The 18860-nt window shown below is 40.2% G+C and overlaps 1 protein-coding gene and 1 long non-coding RNA gene across 4 annotated transcripts in view; one reads left to right on the top strand and one right to left on the bottom strand.

The window, feature by feature from the left end:
- Nucleotides 1-18860, top strand: part of LOC128313880 (uncharacterized) — a 36910-nt gene that overhangs the window by 9971 nt on the left and 8079 nt on the right. The gene's annotated exons all lie outside the window — the stretch shown is intronic.
- L1TD1 (LINE1 type transposase domain containing 1) lies at nt 1029-18151 on the bottom strand. 3 transcript variants are annotated; one of them, XM_053214166.1, is made up of 5 exons: nt 17920-18150; nt 16700-16774; nt 5548-6625; nt 2949-3115; nt 1029-2918 (listed from the first exon to the last, which is right to left on the bottom strand). In XM_053214166.1, the coding sequence occupies exons 3-5, from the start codon at nt 6532-6534 to the stop codon at nt 1466-1468; spliced, it is 2607 nt and encodes an 868-aa protein (XP_053070141.1). In that variant the 5' UTR covers nt 6535-6625; nt 16700-16774; nt 17920-18150; the 3' UTR covers nt 1029-1465. The 3 variants fall into 3 exon arrangements, with proteins under 3 accessions (XP_053070141.1, XP_026914825.2, XP_053070140.1); XM_027059024.2 differs by having other exon boundaries at nt 1029-3115; nt 17920-18151; XM_053214165.1 differs by having other exon boundaries at nt 1029-3115; nt 16700-18151.

The raw sequence follows: 18860 nt of genomic DNA, 5'->3' as shown, positions 1-18860 counted from the left end.
GGTTAAGCATCAGACTTCAGCTCAGGTCGTGATCTCGCGGTTGAGTTTAAACCCTGCATCAGGCTCTCTGCTGTCGGCACAGACCTGCTTCAGATCCTGTAACCCTCCCTCTCTTCCCCTCCCCCACTCATGCTCTTTCAAAAATAAATGAACATTAAAAAAAGAAAACTGGGATTAAAAACCCTGTTAGCCAGTAATAGCAATACAATGCAGCAAAGTATGATAATGGAGTACCTATGATTAATATCTTCAGTTTTCCCACCCACATGCTCACAACATAACTGGAAATGGACTCCTGTGGTGCTCATTCTAAAAACGGGTGGGGTGAGTGCCTTGGCTGGCTCAGTCAGTGGAGCATGTGACTCCTGATCTTGGGGTTGTAACTTCGAGCCCCACACTGAGTGTAGAGATTACTTAAAATAAAATCTTAAATAAATAAAAATAAAAAATGGAGGGCAACCAGCCTTACTTTATATCTATTGGCCGCAAAGAAGGATTTCCCATCTACTGAGGTGTATCATGTTGGGCACAAATATCACCTTGCAGAATCTTACAAGACACCCACGAGGAAAGAATGAACCCAGGTACAGATGAAAGAACTGAACTCAAGAAGCATTAGTAACTTGCCTGGGGTCACAAAGTAAAATTAGAACTCCAAGCCAGGTGTACTGAGGCCAGGGCATTTGAAATAGCAATCAGTTTGCAGAAAGGCCCATGAAGGCCAGAGTCAGAAGGACTGAACTGAGAAAAGAAGTGTATTTCAAAAGCTGGACTTTTTTTTTTTTTTTTTTTGGTAAACTGAATATACTAAATAAGCCCTTGACACAAAAGCCATAAAATGATTACATCATTCTCTTAGTTTCTTCAGTTATCAATACATTACAAATCATTTTTTTTATTCTAGACTAACAATTGACAATACATTTGACCTCCCCCTTGGATGGGTTTATGTAATAAAATGTAAAATTTAACTATATTAATGACAAAATAGATTAGAAAGTGTAAAATAGAAAACATAAGCAAATGAAGCATATTCAAAGGAAAAACATTTAATATAAAGATTCAAGATTGACATCATGACATTAAAATTGAATATCCTTCTCAAGATAAAAGTTCAACTTTTCCATCTTTTTTCTATTTAACTTCTCCTGTCATCTTTTTTCCAGTGCTTTTCTATTACTTTTACCCCACCTCTTCCTATCTGGTTACAAACAGATTCCATCCCTCTCCCCGGTAGTTTAGAAAAGTCTACTCCTATGCAGGCTACAATGATTAACACCATTTTAAAACACCCTTTAACAATGCCAACAAAGTAACCTTCCCTTCCCCTACTCCCCAAATACACTGAGGTCCATCCTCCTGGGTAGAAATGTGGCATTTTATTTTCAACCTTTCCTTATTGATTTTTGCTGTGGGAGGAAGGTAATATATATTGTGTACATGTATTTATAGTCATCCTAGAATGCTAAGGTAGATCCTCCAGTAATTCTTGCAACGAGGGTATGCAAGAAATAAACTTTGTGAATTCTTCAGTATCAAAAAATGTCTTTGTTTTACCTTCAAAACTGAATGCCAATTTGGCCGGGTATAGGATTTTAGGTGTAAAGCCTTTTGCCTGCAGAACTTTTATGATATTGCTCCATTTACTTCTAGCATCTAGAGTATCCAATGATAAGTCTGCTGTCAATCTGATTCTTGTTCCTCTATAGGTTATCTCTCTTCTCTTTCTGGAAGCCTTTATGATCTTTTCTTTATCATTGGAATTCCCAAATTTCACCAAGATGTGTCTAGGAGTGAGTCTCTTCTCATCAATCTTACTAGGTATTCGGTAAGCACTAACAATCTCAAGACTTGAATCCTTTAGCTCTGGAAAGTTTTCTTCAACGAGTTCCTTCATTATTTCCTCTGCTCCATTTTCTTTATTATCTTTTTCTGGAATTCCTATCAAGCGGATATTGGAGCTTCTGGATCTATCTTCTATGTCTCTTGACCTTTCTCTATTTATTATCTGTTTGGCCATTTGCATTGTATCCTTAGAGAATTCTTCAATATGATCTTCTAGATTGTCCATTCTCTCTTCAAGTAGGTCTATTCTGCTATTGAGAACATCTATTGAGTTTTTTATTTCCAAGACTTCTGGAAGGTAACTTTTAATATTTGCAACCTCCTCCTGGATCTCTCTGAAGTTGTTAATTATACTTCTTCTAAAGTTTTCTTCTGTCTCTTGTATTAAGTCTGTTTCTTTAGATGTTTGCTCACCTGTTTGTAGAGTTTTCTGTCTCTCTTTCTCTGTTTTCCTTGAAAATCTGGAGATTCCTGATGGAGTACTTGATTTTGTACATAAATGCCTTTTCTGCTCATCAGAACTTCTCTCCAGTGATTTTGAGGGAGAGGCAAAACACCAAGTTGGACAAACTGTCCCAACTCCCTGGTTTCTAGGTGTAGCTGTTTCTTCTTTATTCTGGGTTTTTTGTAACATCCGGTGTTTTGCTAGTTTTTCCTTCTCAAAGTTGGGAGCCAAATAATTATAGGCAATTTCTTTAGGTCCATATGAGGCCTCTTTTCTCTCAACTGGGGAGGCAGGCTTTACATTTTCTACTTCAGAGTTCTCTCCTTCCTCCCACGATAGGACTACTTCCATTTCCCACTCTGAACCTTCTTCCTCCTCTGGCTCAGAATCTTCTACCTCTTTAATTGAAACAATTTCCAAGCCATTACTGGTTTTTTCCTCAACTCCACATTTTGTATTTACCAAAGAATGACACTGAAAGGTTGAATCCTGTTTCTCACATAATACTGAAGCCTCCTCTTCTTCTTCCTCCTGCAGCCCTGAAGCCTCTTCTTCCTCATCCAGCTCTGAGGTCTCTTCTCCCTCCTCCTCCATCCCTGAAGCCTCTTCTTCCTCATCCAGCTCTGACGTCTCTCCTCCCTCCCCTTCCAGCTCTGAGGCCTCTTCCTCCTCTTCTGTCTCCCACTCTGAAGATTCTTCCTCCTGGGTCTCTAAGTTCTTCACCTCCTGTGGCTCAGCAACCTTAACCTCTTTAACAAATAGAAAGCTCAAGCCATCACCAACTTCCCCCCCAGCTCCATGCTTTGAATCTAGTAGCGTTTTTCCCTGAAAGAAAAAAAATTGAACGAATAAATAAGTAGTATCATGTACCTTTTAAAGGAATTAATGCTTTCACTGTCTAAATTTAATTTTGACTGCCATTTTAACAATTATCAAATAAAGAGCTGGAAAATTATTTAGGTAATACTTTTTCTTGAATGCCTAAGTCCCCAAACAAGTCAAGCTTACTCTATGATTATCCCATCACACCTGCAATCTGTGTAGCACTTGCAACAAATTTCCATCAGGTCATGTTTACTATGTTCCTTCTATATTCCCAACACTTAAGTGTTTTGTGCCTGACTGACTCTCAAGAACAACTTGTATTTGTGAATGTCTGAGTATATGCAGGACAGTATGGTAATGAGACTCTGTGATCTAATTTCAGGAATATTATCAACCCGCACCCCCCACTCACATTTACTTTTCTCCCAGAGGAAACAAAAGTAAATTTAATATTTCTTAAAGATCCCACTTTCAAGTTCCAGCCACATTGTTCAAAAGGAAAGCATGCTTTGGTTAAGAGTACAAGCTCCTAAATCCAGCTGTCACATTTGCTACTGGTGCCTCAACTTGCCCTCTAGAACAGCATCTAATGTAATGCACTACTTCAGATTATTGTAGAGGGTTAAATAGGACAGCCTAGGTACTCAACTTAAGACAATGTCTCCAATATAAAAGTTAACTCTTAACATTTCTTGAAACCCTGTACTTGCCTCTGAATATTCCGTTTAATGCTCCTTGTTACAGAAGGCTCTTCTTCCCTATTTGGGGTTGGTTGATAGATATTTGTCCTTCAACCTTCCCAGACTGTTTAGAACAGGTTAGTTGCCTCATCTGTGCAAATCTCCAGGGAATAATTTCTAGGATTAAATGCTGATTCTCAAATAAAGAATTTGTTGATCCAAGTGTATTTCCTAATTCTAGACTGTCATTTTGCAGAGATGTTATACTAGAAAATGTTGAGAGGGCAGGGAAATTAGGTACTCTTTTGAGAACCCAGCAAAAATACTGGCTTAAGCTACAGACCTCTGAAGATACAAATAAATAGAAAGATATTCTGTGCTCATGGATTGGGAGAATTGGTTGTTAAATGTTTATACTACCCAAGGCAATTAGCAGATTCAATGTGATCTCTATCAAAATTCCAGTGGCATTTTTCATAGAACAATTCTAAAACTAGTATGGAACCATAAAGGACCCAATACCCAAAGCAATCTTAAAAAGAAACAAAGCAGGAGGCATCACGCCCTGGTTTCAAACTATATTACAAAGCTATAGTAATCAAAACAGTATGGTATATGGTATTGTCATAAAAACAGACTCATAGATCAATGTAAACAGAGAGCCTAGAAATAAACTCACACATATATGGTCAACTAATTTATGGACAAATGACCCAAGAACATGCAATGAGGATAGTCTCTTCAATAAGTGGTGCCAGGAAAAATGGTGAGTCACATGCAAAAGAATGAAACTAGATTACTATGTTATACCATACACAAAAATAAGAAATACACATCCAAGATGAAAGAGAGAGAGAGGGAGAGAGAAAGGGAATCTCTACAGTATACTACAGGCATTACCTTTCAAGATTGGGATTATGAAAAATATTCAGAAAATAGTGTTTTCAATGAAACCAATAAACATGGGAATATACTCTAATACAATGTAAGAAACAAAAACCTTTATACATGAAATGGATAACTGCTAAATATTAATATTAATGAACACTCTGATAGGCTTTAGTAAAATAGATTTGCATCTTGCTGAATGTTAATAAAGAGGACTTAGCAGGACTACTTTATACATTGAAATTTCAACCTAATTATACCTGATACTTTTTTTCATAATCCTATTGCTTGAGGGCTTTTAATTGAACTTATTTATTTCTATTCTTCCTCCTACTGTTTTAAAAGCCACTATTCTAGTGTTTATCCTTAAATACATAATATATATATAAATTCATTTTCTTTCAATGTCTATAATAAATATGTACAATCTCTTCTCAGAGCAACTCAAATCTTTTTAACCTATTCCAAGCTTTCAATGCCACCCATTAAAAGAAAAAGAGCCTTTAAATCATTACTTTTAATGTCATGCTTTTACTTTTAAGGATTTTTTTTAAGGAATTCTTTCTTTTTAAGTATTTATGAGAAAAGAGAGACAGAGCGTGATCTGGGAAGGGGCAGAGAAAAGAGGGAGACACAGAATCCAAAGCAGACTCCAGGCCCCAAGCTGTCAGCTCAGAGCCCAACACAGGGCTGGAACTCACCAACCGTGAAATCATAACCTGAGCTGAGGTTGGATGCTTAACCGACTGAGCCACCCAGGCGTCCCTTTAAGAAAATATTTCTTAAAAATTGGTTTAAACTTCAGAATAACTTTACCAACTATTCTACTTCATACATAAACTCCAAAGATCTATATATACTTACCACTTTTTCTCGAATCCTGTATCTTCTTCCTCCTTTCTTTATTTTTTCACTTTGTGGGAGTATATCCTTCAGTAATTCTTTCATAAATGGTTTTTGGCTAGTAAAATTGCTGAGGCTTTGAATATCTGAAAAGGTCCTTACTTCACCATCACACTTAAATGCTAATTTAACTTGACATAGAACTTGAGGTTCAAAATCATTTTCCCTCAGAATGTTGAAGACATTACTCCATTGCTTACTGATGTCCAGTGTTGCCGATGAAAAGTCTGCTGCCAACCTAAGTACTGCTCCTTCATCTTCTCTGGAGGCTTTTAGAATCTTCACTTTATTATTGTTTAAATTCTGAGGAATTTTTTCCTCTCTTTTTGCTTTGACCACTCCACCCTCTCCAATCTCTATGTTCTCTCCTGTTACTTCCATATGGATCCTACTATCTCCCCAAGTGTTATCTATATTGCTTATGGCTTCTTCCATACTTCCCATGACTTTGTAATTTTGTGGCTCATCATAGGACAATTCCTTACCTTGGTTAGTACTGTACTCTTCAGCTTTGTCTAATCTGCTCCTTGGCTCATTTATTTCTTTTCTTTTAAAAGTCAAATTTTCAATATCCTCAACTATTTTAGAGTTTGCTCCTTCTATGTTTTCTACCAATCCTTTATTTTGTGTGGCTAAACCTTTTATTTGTTGGCACTCCTTTTTGGTACTGGAGTTCTTTGGATTTTTCACTTCAGGTATTTTACTTTCTACTCCTAAAATTTCCTTTAGGTCATTTTTAAGAGAGTCCCTTATCTCTTCCACCATTAAATCCAGATTTTCCATCAAGCCTTTAAACTTCATCAGCACAACTGCTGACATGTCTTTGCATTTTAAATCTAATACCTGAGCCATTTCCTGGTCAGTTTCTCTCAACTGAATTCTTTCCCTATGAGTGATATTTTCCTGCTTCCTTGCAAGTCTATCAATTTCTGACTGTATAAGGGACATTGTGCACACGTTTTTATTTTCCTGAAGAGTAATTTTTGTTCTTGAAGGTCTGCTAGACTCCCCCAAACTCAAATATCTTTAAAAAGATTATCTGAAATACAAAAAAAAAAGTAACTTGTTTACTTAATTATTTTGAGAAGCACAACGACCAAGAATATAAACGTGGTTATTAAGTAAACTGAGTACTCCACAATTTAATATAAAGGGTAAACCACAGGTTACATAGGGTAACACATGGGTATATGCACATAAACAACAAAAAAAAAATCAGAATTCAAAATTCATACAATATGATTAAAACCCCATTCAAGTAAAGATTTGAATGCCATAAATCAACCAATAATGATGGAAATTGGCCAGTTTCGCATACTATTAACTTTGCTGCCTATGTTCGCTGTCAGGATCAAACAGATTATAGGAAAATAAACATTATTAAAACAGAGTGCACCAGGGGCACCTGGGTGGCTCAGCAGGTTGAGCATCCCAACTTTGGCCCAGGCCATGATCTCACAGTTCATGAGTTCGAGCCCCAGCATCAGACTTGCTGTTGTCAGTACAGAGCCCACTGGGGACCCTAGATCCCCACCCCTCTCTCTGCCCCTCCCCTGCTCACACTCTCAAAAATAATCATTTTTTAAAAAGAGTGCGCCATACCAAATTTTTAACGCTTAAGGTGACTTGGATGGAATCATAACGGAAAAACAGAAGGCCCTTTTTTGATTGCAGAGAAAGTTAACATTAAGAATTTTTCTTAAAACCAGCTCAAGTCAATTAAGAGTATTACTTTCCAGAATGCAAATATTAATACCTGAGGGGAACAGAATAACTAAAATCCATGCCTACTCCCACGTCACAGAGGCCCTGGACCTTTGCTTGAGGAGACTCAATTAGGCTGTTCATTTATGTTTTTAATCATTCAACCCTGCTGTCCTGACCCTGCATGGTGGAAAGGGAGAAACCACTCCCATCCCTTCATCCCTTAATTAACAGGGATGAGAAATGGCTATGCACAATAGACACACTTTGGACAAGAGCTGGGATGCCTGTTCCTTAATCTTTTCCTCTGCAAAGCCTAGTAGGTATTCGTTTGAGTGGACTACTGTTACACTAAGAATTGTACCACATGCTGATTCATCACTGCTGTCAAGACCCAAACTGCCTGAACTTACAGGTATGAAAAGAAAAATTAGACCCCCTTCAAGAGGATTCAGCAACTTCATGGAAGGGGACTAAGGTAAATAAACAAAACTAGTAACTATTATTGAAGCATATGAACAGAAGAGAAAGGGGAAATAGGACTCATGAGTGTTGACCATACCTTTGAGGAACAGAACCAGAAAACCTTCCAAGCATCTAATGGAAGGAGGATACAAACCACATATAGTAATAGAAAACTTCTCTGGACTGGAGTCATGTGATTGAAAAAAACAAAAATCACGAGATCTGGGGCAAGGTTAATAAAAGATGCATAACCATCTATATATAATCCTGGTAAAACTTCTGAATGCAGACATGAGCCATCCAAGTTCCCAGACATTCAATCACATTTATTGAGCAGACTATCTGCTATGGATAGCAAAGGAAAAAGATGTTGAGTAAAAATGGACATGGAACCTCCCCTACAAGGGGGTGAACATCCAGGGAGAAATAAATATCAAATGGCAACTGTGCCAACTTACAAAGTAAGGGTCGAGGGTCATGAGTGTCTATACCAGGTGTCAGCTGACATATTCAGGGAGATCCAGGAAGGCTTCCCGGCAAAAGTAGCTCACACTGAATCTGAGAAGTGAGCAGCAGCTACATGGCAAAGAATGGAAGAAAGTACATTCCAGAAGCAAGGCTGGAGGAGCAAGCATCTGCTGAAGGGGAACATATAGCAGGGAAGGGGCATAGAGAGAGGGAGAAAGAGGATCCAAACAGAGCTCCACGCTGACAGCTGAAATCCTGATGCAGGGCGTGAACTTGGGAACTGCAAGATCATGACCTAAGCTAAGTAGGACACTCAACCAACTGAGCCACCGAGGCACCCCAAGGAAAAAAAAACAAAACAGGTTTTAAAGGAAGAGCAAATTTCATTTAACATATCAAGCTTGAGGTGCTCTTGAAATAGAGAATGAGATAAGTGGTTCTAAAACCTAACCTACCCTAGTTTCTGCTCTGCAAGATACACTTTTGCAAATCATCTGCCCATAGGCAGTTAATTCCATAGCTAACAAACAATCCAGAAAGGAAAAAAAACAAAACTCAAATTAACCTGAGACAAGATGAGATGACAAGCCACATACTGGGGAAAAATATTTGCAAAAGAGACATCTGATAAAGGATTGCTCTTCAAAACAGACAAAGGACTCTTAAATCTCAGTAAAAGTAAAACGAACCGGATTAAAAATGGACAAAAGAACCAAAGAGACACCTCACCAGGGAAGATACACAGATAGCAAGTCAGCATATGGAAAGATGTCATCAGGTAAATGCAAATTAAAATGAGATACCACTACATGTCTATTAGAAGGGCCAAATCCAAAATAACTAACATCAGGTGCTGGTAAGAATGTGGAGTAACAGCAACACTCATTTCACTGCTTATGGAAATGAAACAATGACACAGCTACTTTGGAAGACAGTTTGGCAGGTGCTTCAAAACGGAACATATTTTTACCATCGTGTTCCCTGGTATTTACACAAAGGAGTGGAAAATTTATATCCATACAAAAACCTGCATACTGAGGTTTAGAGTGGCTTTATTCAGAACTTCCAAAACTGAGAAGCAACCAAGGTATTTTTCAGTAGTTGGATAAACTGGGGTATATCCAAACAATGCAGTATTATTCAGGGCCAAAAAGGGATACGTTACTAAGACATTTAGACAACATGGAGGAAACTAAATTGCAAATTTACCAAGTCAAAGAAGCCAACCTGAAAAGGCTACGTACTACAGGATTCCAATTACATGACATTCTATAAAAGGCAAAAGTATAGAGACAGAAAAAACATCAGTTGTTCTCAGGGATTGAGGGGAGGAAGATGAACAGGCAGAGCACAGAGGATTTTTAGGAGTGAAACTATTCTGTATGATAGTGGCGGACACAGGCCATGTACTTGTCAAAACTCACAGAAACTCATAGAAAATTCACTCACCAAGAGTGAACCCTAATGCAAACTACGGACAGATGATGATACATGAATGTAAATTTACCGGCTGTAACAAATGTACCACTTGGTGTGGGATGATGAAGCAGGGGCCATGCAGGTGTGAACCTAAAACTGTTCCAAAAATTAAGTTTATTAGTTAAAAAAAAAAAAAAAATAGCATGAAACATCTTGCCCACAATGATGAAGCTTAAAAAAAATAACTTTGAGGACTACTACAAAAGGGCTGTGACAATCATAGGGGGCGGCGCCTGGGTGGCTCAGTGGGTTAGGGGTCTGATTTCAGCTCAGGTCATGATCTCATGGTTTGTGAGTTCGAACCCCACATCAGGCTGTACTGACAGCTAAGCGCCTGGAGACTACACTTCGGATTCTGTGTCTCCCTCTCTCTCTGCCCCACTCATGCTCTCTCTCTCAAAAATAAACACTAAGGGGCGCCTGGGTGGCTCAGTCGGTTGAGCGGCCGACTTCGGCTCAGGTCACGATCTTGTGGTCCGTGAGTTCGAGCCCCGCGTCGGGCTCTCAGCTGATGGCTCAGATCCTGGAGCCTGTTTCAGATTCTGTGTCTCCCTCTCTCTGACCCTCCCCCGTTCATGCTCTGTCTCTCTCTGTCTCAAAAATAAATAAACGTTAAAAAAAAAAAATTAAAAAAAAAAAGAAAAGAAAAAAATAAAAGAAAAATTTCCGTGTATGGAATTCAAATACTAAAGGATACAGATATTTAAGTTCCAAAATAACTCGGTCAAAAACTGAAGGAAATTTAAAAATACTGAATGTCAGTAATAACTACTTATAGTAGGTAGTGAAAATGGTGCTTTGAAGGAAATTTAGACTTTAAAATATTAAAAAAAGTAGAAAGGATGAAATGGAGTTAAACTGCTAGATAAAGAATGAAATAGACCCCAAAAGTTGAAAACACTTAACCTCTGATGACAATTGACCAATCTAGAGAGAAAAGGCACAAATAAATAACACTGTAAAGAAAAAGGGGGATACAACAGCAAATAAAGCATAGTTCAAACACAGGATTATTATTAAACTTTCACAATTAAATTTGAAAAGTGAGAAGCAATTTTTACCTTATTGGTACCCAAAGTCGTCTAAAGATCAGGAAAAAGGAAGTATTTTTTTTTAAGTTTATTTATTTTTTTATTTTTTTCTCAAAATTTATTTTGAGAGACAGGACATGTACATGCAGGCACATGAGCAGGGGAGGGGCTGAGAGAGGGAGAGAATCCCAAGACCAACATGGGGCTTGAACTCAGGAAATGTGACGTCATGGCCTGAGCCTAAACCAAGATGCTTAAGTCAGATGCTTAACTGACTGAGCCAACCATGTGTCTCTACGCCACCCAGAGCATGCAACTCTTGATCCCAGGGTCATTGTTGAGAGCCCATGTTGGGCATGGAGCTTATGGAAAAAAAACCCAAAAAAACAGAACAACAAAAATGTAGGGCACTTGGGTGGTTCAGGGTTGGGTTGCTTGAGCATCCCACTCTGGATTTCGGCTCAGGTCATGATCCCAGGGTTGTGGGATAGAGCCTTGTGCCTGGCTCCGCGCTCAGTGTGGAGCCTGCTTAAGATTCTCTCTCCTCTCCTCTGTCAGTTCTCCTCTCCCCCACTTGCACTCTCTTTAAAAAAACAAAACAAAAACAAACAAAACCCAGCGCTGTAAGAGTTTAAAACAAATAATTTATGAATGTAAGTCACTACATTAACTATTCAAAAGAATATATTAGTTGCAAAAAGCCTTACACTTAGCATTCAATTAAAGTACAAACAACAGGAGGTCAAAGGAAAAATGTATACTAAACACCTTCATTAGTTCAGAGAAAAGGTCAAAAAAGTAAATGTAAGGATGACTACAAATACAAAAAATGATAAAAATTAGTTATACACATTTCATCCCTCCTAATGACAAACTGGAAAACCGAACACCAGGCATTGCACCTGAAGCTAATCAAAGCAACTCTGAGGAATCAGCCGTCAAGTCCACTGGGGAGGACTTTCCGCAAGGCTTCAATAGAGGGACTTAATCTAGTTTAGGAGGCCAAGGGAACTGTGTGTCCCCTTATCTGGATCTGGATCTGGATCTGGGTTGAACAAAGCAATGTAGAAAAGCAGGAAACTTTTTGTTTTTGAAGAGCAGAAAATTTTGAATACAGATAGAGCATTAAACAATCCTAAGGAATAGGAATTTTATTAGTTGTGATGGTATGGTGGTTATTTAAGAAATGTCATTTTTAAAGAGATAGGTGATATTCAAAAGAAAACCACAGGCCCAAAATGGCAGCACTTAGGTTAAGGCCCCAAGTCAGTAAACTAAGACTTAATACCTACTAACTGCAGTTTCAACCCAGAAACGTAACCTTTAAGAGGCCAATCGGGAATTTTCTGGTCAGCACCAATAATCTGTCACATGAGCCCACTCCGTCCCCCAAGGACAAGGAGATAATCCACCCTTTTGTCCCCAGATGAAGGGGACCTCACCTGAATCCTTTTTCTGTGTAGGACTTCCTTGTCCTGCCTTTAAAAACCTTTCCTCTTCTTCAGACCTTTGGTGCTCCCCACTATTTGCTAGAAAGGATGTAGACCCATTCATGAATCATTTAATAAAATTGTTTGAATTTTTTGTTTTAAAAATACTTAAGTTTAGGGGTGCCTGGGTGGCTCAGTCAACTTAAGTGACTGAGCCTGCTTGGAATTCTCACTCTTCCTCTCTTTTTGCCCCTCCTTTGCGTGTGCCCTCTCTCAAAATAAATAAACTTTAAAAAAAGTAAGAAAGAAAAGAAAAAATACTTAATTAAAAAAATAATAAATAAAAATACTTAAAAAAAATTTTTTTTAATGTTTATTTATTCTTGAGACAGAGACAGCATGAACAGGGGAGGAGCAGAGAGAGGGGGAGACACAGAATCTGAAACAGACTCCAGGCTCTGAGCTGTCAGCACAGAGCCCGACGTGGGGCTTTAACTGATGAACTGTGAGACCATGACCTGAGCCGAAGTCAGATGCTTAACAGACTGAGCCACCCAGGCGCCCCAAATACTTAAAATTTTTTAACTGAAGTACTGTTGATAAAATATTATGGTAGTTCAGGTGTACAAATAGCGATCTGACAATTATATAATATGATGATATGCTCCCACAATGTTGAATACAGTTACACAACAATACTGAAGTTTTTAAAGGTGAAACGACACGTCAGGGATTTACTTTAAAATGCTTCAGCATGGGACACCTGGGTGGCTCAGTCAGTTAAGGATCCAACTTCAGGTCATGATCTCACAGTTTGTGAGTTCAAGCTCTGTTGCTGACAGCTTAGATCCTGGAGCCTGCGTCAGATTCTGTCTTCCTCTCTCTCTGCCCCTCCTCCGCGCACACTAATAAATTAATAAATAAATAAACACATACATACATACATACATACATACAATACTTGAGCAAAAAAAAGTTAAAAGAATAGATGACGCAAATGGGGAAGACACCTGTTCTTGAATCTAGGTAATGGGTATGAGCTTATTCTTGTATGCTTGGATGTGCTAACATTTTTTTTTCAAGATTTTAAAAATTTTAAGTAATCTCTACATCCAACGTGGGGCTTGAAGATCAAAAGTTATACACTCCAGGGACTGAGCCAGCCAGGAGACCGTTCTGACATTTTTAACACGGAAAGTCATTAAGGAAAACCAGAGGTCTCCCAGCTGAAACACAGACTGCTCTGTATGTCCTACAAAAGATACTATCAGAACAAAACCTCAAAGAAAACTGAAAATAAGGCCAAGGTTGTACAAACAAATGCACAAAAATTAAAGCACAAAGGTAATAGAGACCAAATAAAGCATTACCCAGGAAAAAAGTATGAAATTGAGCGAAGAACATTTTCCAGTTATGATAATCCAAACAAATTATCTGTGCCCCAAACAACGTGGCTAAGTACAACAATGTGGCCAAGTCATAACCAAGAAAAGGAAAGTCAAAAGGAGGAGATAAAGGTAGAAATTTAAAAGGGCAAAAAATAAAACCAAAAGCCAAGTAAAAATTTTCCTTAGAGACACAAAGTGCGAGAAACTAAGCATGAGGAATGATCCAGTATAAGGATTTTAAAAAGCTGGTTTCCGGGCACCTGGGTGGCTCAGTCCTTTGAGGGACTTTGGCTCAGGTTGTGATCTGTTTGTAAGTCGAACCCTGCAAACGGGCTCTGTGCTGACAGCTCAGAGCCTGGAGCCTGCTTCAGATTCTCTTTCTCTGCCCCTCCCCCGTTCACACTCTGCCATTCTCTCTCTCAAAAATAAAAACATTAAAAAAAAATTTTTTTAAGCTGGTTTACAAATGCATGGTAATAAAAAAATCTAAAGGAAATAAATGATATCCTAGCAAAACTTTTAAATAATCAGTGGCGTGGGGCACCTGGGTGGCTCAGTCGGTTGAGCATCCGACTTCAGCTCAGGTCATGATCTCGCGGTCCGTGAGTTCGAGCCACGCGTCGGGCCTCTGTGCTGACAGCTCAGAGCCTGGAGCCTGTTTCAGGTTCTGTGTCTCCCTCTCTCTGACCCTCCCCCGTTCATGCTCTCTCTCTGTCTCAAAAATAAATAAACGTTAAAAAAAAAAGTTTTTTTTTTAAATAATCGGTGGCGCATGGCTGGCCCAGTCGGTAGAGCAGTTGACTCTTTTGAGTTCTAGCCCCACATTGGGGGTAGAAATTATTTAAGTAAATAAATAAACTTAAAACAAAGAAACAACAACAACAAAAATTTTAAATAATCAAATATTGATCCACAAAGTAAAAACCAAACACAAACCCTTCATCACATCAGTATTCTCAAGAAAAAAAAAATCAATAAAACATTCAATATTTTAAAAGGATCCATATCCAGAAGTTTCCACTGAATATACAGAACAATTCTAATTAAATAGTTCTGAACTGCAAGGAAGCCTAGAACAGGTAAGTAATTCACAGAAGAGGAAGTAACAATTCTAAACCGCCACAAAAGATCATTAATGTTTCTTATATTAAAATTTTATATAAAATAAGCTAAAATAAACAAAAAGAGGGAATACAAAGAAATACCAAATATTTGAAAAGGTGCCCAACCCCAGAAGCTGGAGAGATAATAATAAAAAGAAGTGATCTCTTTTATCTATCTGGAGTGGGACAGTTAGAACTTTTCAGGAATTTGGAAAACCTATTAAAAATCAGATAGAATACACATAACTCTCTCCTTGAGAACCTAGGCCAGGAATACAACTACCTGTACTTAAGAATACAAAGACAAAAGGTTTAGCACTGAACCTTTTGTGACAAAAGCCCAGAAAGCAATGCCTTTTAGTAGGAGGATTGAACCAAGGAAAGTCTACCACAAAATGGAATTATAAGCAGCTCTTACAGAGTATATTTAGAAACCTAACACACCAGTTGGAATGTCCCTGATACGTTAAAAAAAAAAAACCAAACTGCAGAAAACACATATAGTACAATTTCATTTTTGTAAACACACACAAAACCACAGAAATGAGAATGAACAGTGAATGTGAAAATATGGTCAATTTTATGAATCAGGAAAATGCAAAACACAACAGATTCTAGAGTTTTAAAAAATGGATTTTAGCCAGTGCTGGGGCAAATGTCCGCCCACTTCACCTTGAAAGGAGAACTGGGAATTATCAGAACCTTTTGGGTAATTAAAATGGGAAAAGTATAATGCCATTTGGAGAAAGTTCTAGTCAGTCTTTTCCTTTATTCTTCTGCCCTGCACTCAGAAAAAAACCCCAGACACTTGTACGTAGTGAAGAAATGGTAAACCAAACTCTGGGTGGCCACAGAGAATGGCGTGGGGAGTATTAACTGTTCTTTTTCTAGCTAAAAGGAAATCCATAGTATAGCAGCAAATTCAGAAAATTAAAAAAAAAAAAAAAAAGAAAGAAACCACTAAGAACCAGCAGCCCATTTTGAAAATTCACTATAGGAAATGCAAGTTGATAATAAACATACGAAAAGAAGGCAGCTAAGGCCAAGGAAGTGCAAACCAAAACAAGCTGGTCCATCCAGGAGATTAAGGGAAACTGTATTCATCCTCCCCCCACCCATTGCCTTTGGGTGTGAATTGCTAAAGATTTCTCCACCTTCCTAACAGGTTCCAGTTTCCACAGCGAGCCCTCGAGTGGGATCTTCAAGTTCCTTAAAACATAAATGCAAACTCACAGCTGCACTGACTGTAAGCCTCCAAAGTTCTCCTACACTAAACCCCTCTTCAGGACAGTCCAACCTGACCTGAAACCTGGCAAGTCTGCTCGAGCCTCAGTGTTTGCAGATCCTGGTTTCCACCCTCATTAGGGATTCTGAACCCAGGGCGGATAGAATTTCAGGATGTCTAGGATCTTGGGTAGGAAAGAGAACACATATTTATCCTCGTTATCACTGACAGGAATTTAGTTATCAAAATAACAAATGCGAGATGCAGAATATGTGACCTTTTTTTAAATGTTGATTTATTCTTGAGTGAGAGAGACAGAGTGCAAGTGGGGGAGGGGCAGAGAAAGAGAGAGACACACAAAATCCAAACCAGGCTCCAGGCTTTGAGCTGTCAGCACAGAGCCCATGCAGGACTCGCACTCACAAACCCAGAGATCATGACCTGAGCCGAAGTCGGACGCTCAAGCGACTGAGCCACCCAGGTGCGCAGAGAACATGTGATCTTCTTAACCTATTTAACAAAATCAAGTGGCAGGTCTAAAGTACTTTTTAATCCGACATAATGAGTGTAAAACTGTTTCACGAGACACCTTCAACACAGGAAAATACCTGCGATCGCTAGCGGTGACAAAATCTCAGATTCCGCTCCTCACGGCAGACAACCACAGCCCCAGGCGAAGGATCCCCCGCCTGCGGCCAAGATTCACAGCTCATTGGTCCAAAGGTCAACTGCCCAATTCACTCTAAACTACGCACAGGCACTCTTGCCCTCCACTTCCGCAGCTACCCAGCTGCTCAGCCGCCAAGTCTCAGCTGCTTACCCAGTGAAGGCCGTTCACCTGGAAGAAAGTTCTCTGCAGAACAGGGCTTGGTCTTCCGCACAGCTGTCTCCGTGCCTAGGGTTCAAACAAAGTCCACCATACGGAACTTAAGTTTAAGGTTTAATATGTAGAGAAGCACCCCATTTTGTACATATAGGGGGAAAAAAGGCTCTTCTCTAGCTGTGTTTGCTTAGATTTATAGGATCACAGAAGTATGCAAAGATACAAAGTTATTAATGTCCGAGAGGACCTGAGGAGAGGACAGAAGGGAAGGGAAAGATCCAGGGCCACAACTGAGGAGGTAACCAGAGGCACAGGAAAGAGGGTGGTTGTTTCTTTGTGCTAGTTGGGGTCGATTTTCTAAGACATTTTGGCAGTAAACATATATTCCTTTTGCCGTTTGAGAAAGAATTCAGTCATTTCTCCCAATCAAGGAAAGGCCGAAACCGTCGTCGTCTTTAAATCCATTTCCTGGGGCGCCTGGGTGGCTCAGTCGGTTAAGCGTCCGACTTCGGCTCAGGTCATGATCTCGCGGTTTCTGAGTTCGAGCCGGGTGTCGGGCTCCGTGCTGCCAGCTCAGACCCTGGAGCCTGTTTCAGATTCTGTGTCTCCCCCTCTCTCTGCACCTCCCCTGCTCATGCTCTGTCTCTCAATAATAAATAAATGTTAAAAAAATTTTTTTTAAATAAATAAATCTATTTCCTTTACTTCTACAGTTTATGGGGAATACTGTGAAGAAATGGGTTGGAGATTTAAGTTCAAAGCCTCGCATCTAGGAAGTGAGGACACATGGGACATCCAGGTCCGCCTGGTCTCAAAGCTCTCACTCATTCCATTGCTCCCCCAAAAATGCCAAGTAAATTTGCACCTCCCCCACCATTCTTTTGAAGGCAGTACTTAAATACTGCCTGGCGTCCTTGACTGTATTTTCTCCTCCTGGCACTGTTATTTCTACCTTTTGTTAAAAAAGTTTATTATTATCATTGTTAGCAATCTCTACGCCCAAGGTAGGCGCGAACTCAAGGCCCCCGAGATCGAGAGTCGCATAGTCTTTTCACTGAGCAGGCCAGGGCCCCTGGCACGGCTTTTCAATGTCCCTACTTTTGGGGGTAAAGGACTCTCGGGAAGGTGCCTCTCTCACCAGCCGGTGCGGGGCAAAGCAGGTAGCAAAGCGAGAGGGTCCCAGGAGGGGCCCTGGTCCCCACATCTGTCAGCCTTACCTGGAGAAGGGATCCAGCCTGAGGGCGCACACGCGTGCCAGAGAAGGAGGCAGGACGGGCTCAGCACTTTTTGCCAGCTCCTCCCCTCCCCGTGCGGAGTTTGCAAGTCCCTAGGCCCAATCCCCTCGCAACCTGCACTGCCTCGCCCCCTCCGCTGGACACCTCCTCCAGTCCTGAAGCGCCTGCTGACTTCCCATTGCTGGCCGCCACCTGAGCTCCAGCCCCGGCTCCGCGAGGAAGGTGCCCCACCCCACCCCCACTGACACCCTCCGCACGCAACCTCCCACCCCGCCCCACCCCCACCCAGTCTCCACCTCCTCCAAACCCGCCCCGACTCCAGGTTTGCATCTCAATAAAGTCGGCGCTAATTGCCCAGTTTACTCAGGCTGTAACCCCAGGGGTCATTCTCCATTCCTCTTTTCTTCAGTGCCCACCCCCCCCTTTCTTTTTAATGCCCACACCCTTGAATCTGTCCACTTCTGTCCCTCTCCTTGGCTGCAACGGAGTCGGAACCCGCCACCTCTCCCTTGTCTGTTGGTCTCTGCAGTCCGTCTCCACACCATCCCTTTGTGACTTTCCATTTCCGGTAGAGTAACATTTCTAACTTATCACCCCATCCTGACCCCTCTTTAACTGTTGTCTTAGTTCTATTCCCCATAACAGAACCGGTCTCCTTTCTCCTCCTCAGAAAACACTGAAATTCTTGCCTCAGGGCCACGGCACTAGCTATTTCCTTTGTGTTATTTTTTCCAGTTCTTTTCATGCTCAGGACTCAGGTCCATGTGAACTCCTCTAAGAGGCCTCCCAGACTACCCTTTCTGAGGGAGTCACACACCCTCTCATATCACCCTCGTTATTTGGTTCCCAGTTACCAGAAATTTCAACGAATCCATTCAACTCAAATTTCGTGTTTTCTTGGAATGTGTCTCTTCCACTTCCCC

This window comes from Acinonyx jubatus, chromosome C1 (genome assembly GCF_027475565.1).
Source record: "Acinonyx jubatus isolate Ajub_Pintada_27869175 chromosome C1, VMU_Ajub_asm_v1.0, whole genome shotgun sequence".
Lineage (NCBI taxonomy): Eukaryota > Metazoa > Chordata > Mammalia > Carnivora > Felidae > Acinonyx > Acinonyx jubatus.
This window is presented reverse-complemented; position numbering and strand designations above follow the sequence as displayed.

Bases quoted from the DNA above. Each gene is read 5' to 3' on its own strand.
- L1TD1 (XM_053214165.1), bottom strand. From the start codon at position 6,534: ATGTCCCTTATACAGTCAGAAATTGATAGACTTGCAAGGAAGCAGGAA. The intron at 3,116-5,547 runs GTAAGTATATAT...TTTTTCTTTCAG, and splicing joins ACAGGATTCGAGAAAAAGTG to GGAAAAACGCTACTAGATTC.